Source organism: Polistes fuscatus, unplaced genomic scaffold (assembly GCF_010416935.1).
Source record: "Polistes fuscatus isolate 324 unplaced genomic scaffold, CU_Pfus_HIC Scaffold4, whole genome shotgun sequence".
Classification (NCBI taxonomy): Eukaryota; Metazoa; Arthropoda; class Insecta; order Hymenoptera; family Vespidae; genus Polistes; species Polistes fuscatus.
Genome location: NW_025113118.1, coordinates 8,470,990 through 8,481,212, shown reverse-complemented (window position 1 = coordinate 8,481,212; position 10,223 = coordinate 8,470,990). Strand labels below are relative to the sequence as shown.

Here is a 10,223-nt window from a genome sequence, read left to right as displayed (position 1 = left end):
TTTCTATTGTTGCGAACACGTGCATTGGAAAATTTCTCGATCCATCGAAAATTTGTTTGACTTATCAAATCGAGAAGATCAATCAATCGATTCTTTCGATATTAAACTAGTTGTATATGTATATAAGATAGAAATAATAAAGAAAATAATTTATACGATTTTTAACATTTGTTCGAAATTGTCTTATGTTTGTTAATAATAATCCTTTTCTTTGTAATTTCTTACTTATTAGCTATATCAGCTACCTCGTGCGTTCAATCTTCGTTGAAATTATACGTCATTCAGAACAGTTCGGCTTGCTTACGTCATCCCCTCCATAGGACTCATTCGAAAGCTCGTTGATACTGTTTACATTGAAGCTTGCCACGCCAGTATGTTACATACTATTCATATGAACGCTATAGAAGTCAAACGTGTCTCTTTATTTCTATTTCAATATTTCTTTTCATTTATATTGCATCGATTTTTTAAATTAATATATAGGATGAGCTAACAGTTGTCAGACAGTGTAAGTAATTTTTAAAAATCAATTACTCTCTTTCGAGATTTTCTTACGTTTGTAATTAGATTTGTAGTTTTATCAAGCTAACTTGTAAATAAATAATCTAAAGAAAAAAATATTTTAAATAATCTCGAAATAAAGTAATTAATTTTTGAAATTATTTACACACTTTTGACTTACCTCGTATATTTTTAATTACAACTAGGAACGCATATACACGAGTAAATACATACGTTTTAGACGTTAGCTAACGGTCGTCACCATTAACAGCGCCATCTTGCCCCACGCGCTAAGTTGTATTCTTACATATTTCATTTTTATTTTCTTCATTTAAGTTGAATTAATTTCATTTTTGTTCTAAAAACATTTCCCAAATTTTAAAAAATTTATTTAAATTTTAGTACTCTTATAATTGATCATAGTAATTCAATTTTTCAATCATTCTTATTATTAAGTCTAGTAATAATTAATATCGTTTTTGTTTCATACGTTAATGAACTTATTTTATGATAATCTATACAACATAATCTTTAATAAAATGATATTAATTATTATTACACTTGATACTCGATAATTTATGATTGATTATTACAGAACGAATCATAATTTCGTATTAAAGACGACGTTTTAGGATAAGACAATAAATCGGCACTAAGCGAATACAAATTTCGTTTCATTGATTAGTTTGCATTCAATCATGCTCGAGGTTGGATCTAACGGGAATCTAGTGTATTTATAATCATTGTTATTAGAATACACACAACATATATGAAGAATAGAAGTTTAATTCATAGATATTCACATATAACACATTATGTGCTTGCAGCACACACATACACATACACACACGTGTAGATAGGTAATAGTCATGCTACTGATCTCGAGTCTCTAGAGCCGCACCTCACACATACATTCTTACATATACTTGCTTCTAGTACAATTAAATGAAAGGTAATCCGATGTTTGTTTCAACGATGTGCATGCATGCATGCATGCATGCGTACATATATACATATATACACACGTAGTACATATTCGAGAGAGGTATAACCACTCTTCTTACGAGCTGTTCACAAACGCGTTCTTTACTCGTTCAATCTCGAGAATGAATCCTATTTTATTACTTGTTCGATCTCGACCTCGTTCCTAAATCGAAATTTTCTATTATTTTTATTTCTGTTTTATTTATTCATTTATTTCAAGATTTTAAAGAGAAAGGATCAAAAGTCTGTTTAAAAAATATTTTTTATTAAATGTTTAAGCATATTTGTTTGAAATTAATTTGAATTTTATTTGATTTCGTTTTATTCATTTTCTTTTTTTATTATTAGAATCGATGACATCATATTCATTTCATTAAACTATACTTTATCGCAACAATAATACCAACAATAAAATTTTATTGTTTGCGTTCTCTTCCGAGAATATCATTGGTTTTCGCAGTCGTCCTTTATTCCTTCTTTGGTGGAAGATCGAAGTCCAATGATAGAAATGAGATTATAATTGTTTTTAATTAGAATGAATAATTAATTTTAAGAATTTATCTTAGTATATCTTATGGTTAAATTATTTATTACATACTTAAATGCAATTTGAAGATACTTTTGTAATCATATGATTTAGCAGAAATTGTGCAAGGACAATAATCATTTGTCGAGGTTAGCAGTATATTTTAATTAAGATTTTATCTTGATTTTAGTTGAGTTGATAGATCGTTTTGATATGATATTACAGATTTAAATTATTTACAAAATAAAAATCTTTTTAATTGGGATGAATAATTGTAAGATAAACTTGTAGATAGACTTGTTACATTTTGTGTCTTTTATTTATTACTTACAATTAGTTTAAATAAAATTGATAGATCATTTCGAAATCATATTATTTAGTAATGGAACAAGGATAGAAGAATCACTTGTTCATATTCAAGGATTCAGGAAAGAAAGAAAGAGAGAGAGGGAAATATGTATGTAAGTGTGTACTTATGCGTACGCGTATGTATGTATGTATGCGTGTGTGAAGAAGGAGACGAACATTTATCTTAAGAAGCGGAAAGTAGAATCGCATTTTCATATAAAGTTCTTGAGTTTGGTTGAGAAGGTTAATAGATGCAATGACTCGTAGCAAGTTTTTCTTATGCATACATTCTCGTAAGTTCTTCTTTTCAGTATTTCATCCCAATGAAGTTGTCAAGATATTTTATACTTAGTTAATCAAATAATCGGATGAGGTTTTCTACGTTTGATAGGTAATTGGTATAAACGATATCAGAATTTATTGCGTAGTCGATAAATACACTGTACATTAAAAAAAGAGATCTCCGATTGAGATTATTTTATCCAGCGAATTAGATTTGTTAAACGTTCATTGAAAAATTAATAAATATTGTTTCAATTCCATTTCATTTATATATAAGATTTCTTTTCTTAGAAATTCAATGAAAGATTTATTAGTAAAACTAAATGTTACAATTAGATTAAAGAGATCGTTTAGTGTATGATGCAAGTAAATTCAAAAGTTCCTAGGTCTTAAAAATCAATTACAATTTGAAAAAAAAAATAATTCGATTAGAAAGTTTTGAAATAGAATTATTAATTTTAAAATAAAGTCGAGGCATTTGAATTCCAGTTTGTGAATTTGTTAAATATTAATTCTTGATCAGCTATTTTTCTTTTTTTTATAGTCTCGTTTAGGAAATATAATCTTTCAAATTTTGTGTCCATTGTCCAAAAGAAAATTCTTGCAAGTAGTAAGAAATCGATTTGACCGTCGTCGATGTCTCGAAACTCGATCTATCGAAGTTTGAAACGATCGTATTCGGGTCACGTGCAACAATAGGCGACATGCAAAGAAAGAGTGTGTGATATCGAGGTTAGAGCTACGTGAAATGCCAAAGCGAGTTAAACGGATTCACACGGAATGCCACTGCTTTCCTTTCGGTACGCTTTTTTCAAAAGTTGTTAGTATATAGTATGTAAGTATAGGTTTATATATATATATATATATATATATATTGAAGAGAATTCCTAAGGTCATTTCTTTCTTCCTCCTCACGTAGGAACGTTGCTAGACCTTGCTAATGCATCGTTTCGTTCCAACGAGAAAATTGCAGAATGGTTCCTGGGTATAGAGTACGTGACAAAATAAGGGCGCCAATTTCAAATCTAATTTCTATTTTTGCCTTGTTTTTCTTTTTCTTTTGTTCAGGATAAAAATTCGATAATATGAAGCTTATTGCTGCTATGAACTACTAACTGTACTAACTAATACAGTTACAGTCAAGTAAGTTATAATATAATTATATTAAAACAATATATTGTAATATATAAAAATTAGATAATATAAAAAGATTATAATACAGTAGTTTCTAATGTACCACAAATCACTCTACGATGCACTATAATTTATTTTAGTATAACTGTACTACATTAAAATATATAATTTATATTTAATCTACAAATATATAGACTAAAAATTGTAATACATTTTACTATGCATAAGTTATAATATATTACAGTATAACACATTTTAGTTCAACTATGTTATATTAAAGTATAAAATATAGAAAACTAATACATAGAATAAATATTATTCCTTATGCTATAGGAAAACGTTACTTCGAACATCTTTCTTTCTTTTTGTAGATTTTGTTTCTATTTTTCTACAAAGACAATAATTATTTAATGCAATTGTTAATCGATGCATATGTTATGTATTTGCTGTATTTTATTATCAACTGGTTAAATGGAATTATTAAAATGTGGAGATACGCGACTTCTCTAATATAGCTTTGCGTGTTATTACATTTGTCACGCAATGTTAATTTCTCTTATGTAATAGAAAGACATACACACATGTACTATATATATATATAAGTACATATAAATATGTACTTTTATATGTAATACGCGTCTCGTATTATATATATACACATATATAAAACGATGTAGACGACATCATTAAAAGAAGGAAGTTGTTATTAAAATGTAATGTACGCGGTTGTACCAACGGGCGTCGTTGACTTCGTTCCTGATATATGCATCTTCATGAACTTTATGAACTTTTATACTTATATATGCATATATATATATATTTCTTTAATATTCACTGATACTTCAGTTATCTTTATAAACTGGACTTTGCAATTTAAATAACAAATATCCTCAAAAATCGATACGAAAAGAGAAAAACAAATATGTCTCAATTTTTATATCACTTTTATTATTTTTATTTATTTTTTAATTATATATATATTATTTATGATATATTAAAGATTAGATTTTTTTATACTGTTTTAATATTACATATAAATTACTATGACTGAATAAACATTATTATATGTGTACGGCATGAATTAATAAAAACATTTAACTACACATTTACAAAAAATATATTTTTTTAATTAAACGTAGGATAAATTATTTATCTATAAATTGAACAAAATTTGATAGAGACAGTAAGAATTATCCAAGCCTCGAAGAAATAAAAATGCATAATTGGTCGAAGTGTGTTAAACGTGCAAACGGGATATACGTGTTCATTAGCATACTTGAGCTTTGTTGTTGCAGACTTTATAAGAGACTCATGTCGACTCAAATTATTCAGCGGACTTGAGTTTTTTGTTAGTAACTAATAATACCATTTTACGTGTTGTCTTTCGTAAGGATAATCGATTTAATTTTATTCGAAGTACTTATATAGCAAGCATAAAGTTTTTACGTGATTTAAACAATTAATTATTATCTTTTTTTTTGAGATTCATTAGACTAATTTTTTAAAATTATAAAATTACAAGCAGCGAAATTTTTTTAAAAATAATTTGAAGCAAAGTATTAGCCTGAAATTTTCTACGAATCATCTACATAGATTTGTTGATCCTGCTTGTATAAATAAATGTCGAATAATAACTTTTACATAATTAAATGTTTTTTCTAATTCATGCCGTACCTACATGTATAGTAATTTTTGTTTAATGTTTATACAGCGTGGAGAATCGAGCCTTGGATATTAAATATTTGGCAGGGAATCAAGTATCCGGTATTCGAATTGACACTATAGTGTTCCTTTCTCCATATAAACGTCGCAAAAGAACAAAAAAGAAAAGAGCAGTTTTTATAGTATTAGAGTATAGTATAGTACAATCATCAAATAAACAAATTTCCTAGCATCGTTAAATTTTCTTAATTAATATTAAATAGGAAAAGCAAATATCATACATTTTTATAGACGTATAATCATAATAAAAAAAAAGTAAGAAAGAAAATATTTAAACTTTGATCGTTAAAAGATGATATATATGTATAAGATCGATCACGTATTTTGATACATGAATCGTTAACAACCAACTACATACTAGACGACACTAATTAATAATTAATGGAACGTTATGTACGTTTATATGCTTATGAACACAAGTGGCAATAACAATAGGTACACAATGTCTCTCTCTCTGTCTGCCTATCTTTTTAAATAGGGAAGGAGGTAGTTGTTTAATAGCTTCATGTATAGGGCGAATGCAAAACATCCTACATCGTTAAAGAATTGCCTTTGTAAAAACATTGTACAGCCTTCTTTTCTTAATTTTTCATTTTCACATTTTTTTATTCTCACTGAAATAATATTAAAAACTCTATATTAAAACACACATGAATAGATTAAAATCTGTGCCTTGTTTATTTTCTTTTCATTAATATTGTAATTACCGATTTAACGTTATTAAAAGTGTTAATACAATTTTGTTCTATTAGCTAACGGTGCTAATATTGTTTCAATAGTTTGTTTCTTAGGTTTTCTATATTTTGTTTTGTTTATAAATATATATATGCGTATATAAAGAGATGAAAAAAAGAAAGTTAGTTCACTCTGATGAACTTAATAAGTCAACTTAAAAGTTATTCGATGGCAATAACCTGGAATATGTATATAGATTTTGTTAGTGTACTTAAACGAAGAGTTTCAAAGTATAATAGATAGTTATATCTAAGGAAACACCTGCAGATGACGATAAGGTACCTAAAAGAGAGACGGTATTGTACTTACATCAAAGCTGCCACTGTCGTTTTCCGAATGTCCGCAGTGCGGCAATGCTTTGTCGTTGGCATCCCAATGATAGAGAAGAAGTCTTCCTTTAAAGATGATGTCCTCGATCGTCGTATCTGTTCTTGTATCTGCCGTTGATCCATGATATTGCTTTTTGCTATATAATACGTTTCTTATATTGTCAATACTCATACATATATGCGTAGAAATGTATTACGTGAATATTCCATTTATATATACATAAATATGCGTGGTGTGTGCGTTTAGGATTTAATATTATATTTCTATGTAATATATGTTACATATATGGACACAGAATTAATTACAAATATTTCATGTAAATATGTTACTATTAAATATAATAAAGATAATTATGTTACATATACATACATACGTAACACATTTATGTACATTTAAAATCACTAATCAATCAATAAGTGTAATTATTATTATTGGAATACAAAATTCGTGTTTCTAGCTAAACAGAAAATTTTTAACTGTGAGGATATCTCCAATAAGCGAAAATTAATCTACTGTTCGACGAGATATATCTTTATGATGCATAATAAATATGATCCGTGCACGGATACATACGAAATGAGAGAAAGAGAGAGGGAGAGAGAGAGAGGGAGAGAGAGAGAGAGAGAGAGAGCGCGGTTTATGTGTGCCATATTAATCGGCCAGGGGAAGCACACATAGTGAATAATATCTCGAGAGTTGAGTTTAGTTGGAAAAGTATTTGGAACGATCGCGAATATTACACGAGGAGAGATTACTCGTTAAAATTTCACCATATAATGTCAGATTTATCTTATCTTAGTTAGATGTTATCTTCTCTTTAAGGAGAACCATGATGATGATGATGAAGAAGAAGAAGATGATGATAATGAAGAGGAGGCCATTCTCTTCTTCTTCATCTGCTTTTTCTAATTATAACAAATTCGTCGTTAGCAGAGTATACTTGAAACATGAAATTTTATAATTCTTTTTTTTATTAATTCTATTTTATTTAAAAATTTCCAATTGGCACTCTTGCAACTTTGTTGCATTTAAATTTTCAAATATTATTTCCCTGTAGGTGATTAGTATCAGAATTATTTATTATTTATTATTCATTTCACGATTTATGATTTGTACAATAATTTGTGCTAAATTATTGGCCAGTTTTTTGGAATATCTCTTCGAGTTTCTATTATTAAGGGGTTATACGCAGTTAGGATTTTCAAAAAATCGATTTTTTTTTTTGCATTTTCGGAATGTACATATATTTAAGTATATTCTCTGAAAATTTCAAATCGATCCGACAAATATTCTTCACTTCATGTAAGCTGCAAACAAAAATTTTTACCTATGTGTAAACGTCTCTTTGAAACTTTAAACGCGTTTTTCTCAAAACGGTATTTTCAAAGTCGGTGATCTCGATTTCTCAGAAATAACTCAACCGATTTGTCTTATATTTTTACACAATATTCTTAGATATATTCCTCGGGTATTGACGAGAGGAATAAGATTTAAAAAAATTATTACTATTTTTTTGTAACAATTTAGAGCGAAAATTTTAGTCAAAAAAAGCAAAAATTTTAGTCTTTTTTTCAAATAGATGCCATTTTGTCAAAAATCAAAATTTTTAAAATTCCTCTCGTTAATACCTGCATTAATCTATCCTTTAAAAGAATCCACCATATTTTTTAATTTCGGATAATCCAAACCGCCAAAATGGAGATCACCGCCAAACGTCTTTTTTTAGAGGACGTTCAGGAAATCATCTACAGGAGCAGTGCAGATTAATATTTTTACAGAATCGACGCGTTATTGTATTCTCAAAAGTTCACTCTATTTGAATTACCAACAATTTTTTTTGAGAAATAAAAACTGTTTCTAGAAAAAATTCATGAAAATACGTCTTTTTCGAGCCTCGCAACTGCGTATAACCCCTTAAATGGATTACGCCATAGAATTGTTTTATCTGTTCTTTTATATCATATATATTGTGATATTGGATTTTTTTTTTTTTTTTTAATAGAGAGTTTCTTAATGCCGAATTTAAACTAAATTGCGAAAATAAGAGTCGGACGTTTTATTTCGTACGATACTTATTAATCATCGTGTAATAGTTGGTTAGGCGATAAACTTGTGTGTCGTGCTGTGACACACTGACCCCTTCTTGTCCTAGACGCATGAATAATCTCTATTTATTATTATCGATTACGAATCAAAGCTGTAGTGCGACGTACGCAAGTGTGTGTGCGTGTTCGTTTGATCAGAGAGAGAGAGAGAGAGAGAGAGAGAGAGAGAGAGAGAGAGAGTCCGACCGACCGACCGACCGACCGACAGCTGAGCAAAGAGTGACCTTACAAATGACCTCGCCTTTTTTTTACTCTCGATAAATTTCGATCGATTTTATTTTCGAGAAGATAGAAGTGATTTTTTTCAATTTTCTTTTTCTTATTTAGATTTTTACTGTAATAAATAAAGTATAGTCGTCATAGAACTGGTTCAATGTTAAACAAAATGAATCTTCTGTAATCTAATGATTTGTTTTTTGTTTATAAGAAAAATGATTATGGTACGAAAGTTGCAGTTTTATTTTTGCAAATATATTTCCAAATTATTTAAAATCAATAATAATTGAGTTTTTAGTAATAAATTGTAATTAAATTTAAATTTGTATCCCGTCCTATAATATATTGTAGTATTCCAAATAAATACTAGTATAATTGATATTATAAAAAGATAAATTTTGTACGGCAGGTCATAGAGTCATTGGACAGCAGGGCAGGGGCAGGGGCAGGGGTAGAGGTGAGGCTCGGCCAGGAGATCAAACAAGGGATGAATGGAACGGCGGCGTTGCGACGCAGCCTCGGGGGTGGCGGAGGCGCCACCGGGGCTGGTGCCGTTGAGCCAGCACCCGTCACCACCCTCTATGTGTGCAAGGATGAAGCTGGATTCGGGATGAAAGTTTCTGGTGATAATCCTGTCTACGTTCAATCCGTCAAAGAGGGTAAGTAGTCATCATATTTTTGTATTTTTTGTATTTTTCTTCTTTAAATTTTCGTAATCGATAATTTTTTACCTGATTCGATCATAAGTGCTTAAGTAATTTAAAAAAGTAATTTTACTTTTTTTTTTTTAGTATTGTAAGTAATTAGGCATTTTTGTTAAATGTAATTAAGACTTATTGTAAGTATTTTAATATAAACTTTAGATTAAATTGTGTTTTTTATTATTTTAATATATAGGAAATATAAAATTGAAAGAAGTTTCTTATTGCTTAGTTGATTGATTTTTGTTTTTCCCTTCGCAAATATCAATCTAATTTTAAATGTTCCAAGTATCTCGTGTTTGCCTTCATTTAATTTCGACTTTTTGCGATATATCATACTATTTATATTTTTCTTCGAATTATACGAAAATGTAACCCTTTTTTTCTATAGCAAATATATGTATACACGTACACATATGTGTGATTGTAAGAAATGACTAGTCTTTCTGGGTACATCGAAACAAGAGTTCGTTTCTCTCGATTTCGATGAATTTTCATTCTGTCTGGCAAGAACATAGTGATACATCGTTTAGGCATTTTGTTTATAGAATATAGTAATTTCAATATTTGTTTATGAAACATCCGAAGTTCTTCATTTTTTGTTTTGAAATTTAAACGCGTTCAATCTTCATCCGGTCG

General features: G+C 28.7%; 1 protein-coding gene across 4 annotated transcripts in view; it reads left to right on the top strand.

Annotated features, from left to right (window-relative positions):
• LOC122521330 overlaps positions 1–10,223 on the top strand; it is a 63,523-nt gene that overhangs the window by 2,380 nt on the left and 50,920 nt on the right. For all 4 annotated transcript variants that reach the window (XM_043641976.1, XM_043641974.1, XM_043641973.1 and 1 more), the window contains exon 2: positions 9,293–9,542. In XM_043641976.1, coding sequence (XP_043497911.1) covers positions 9,371–9,542 — 172 coding nt within the window. In that variant the 5' untranslated portion in view covers positions 9,293–9,370. The remainder of the gene's footprint in view (positions 1–9,292; positions 9,543–10,223) is intronic.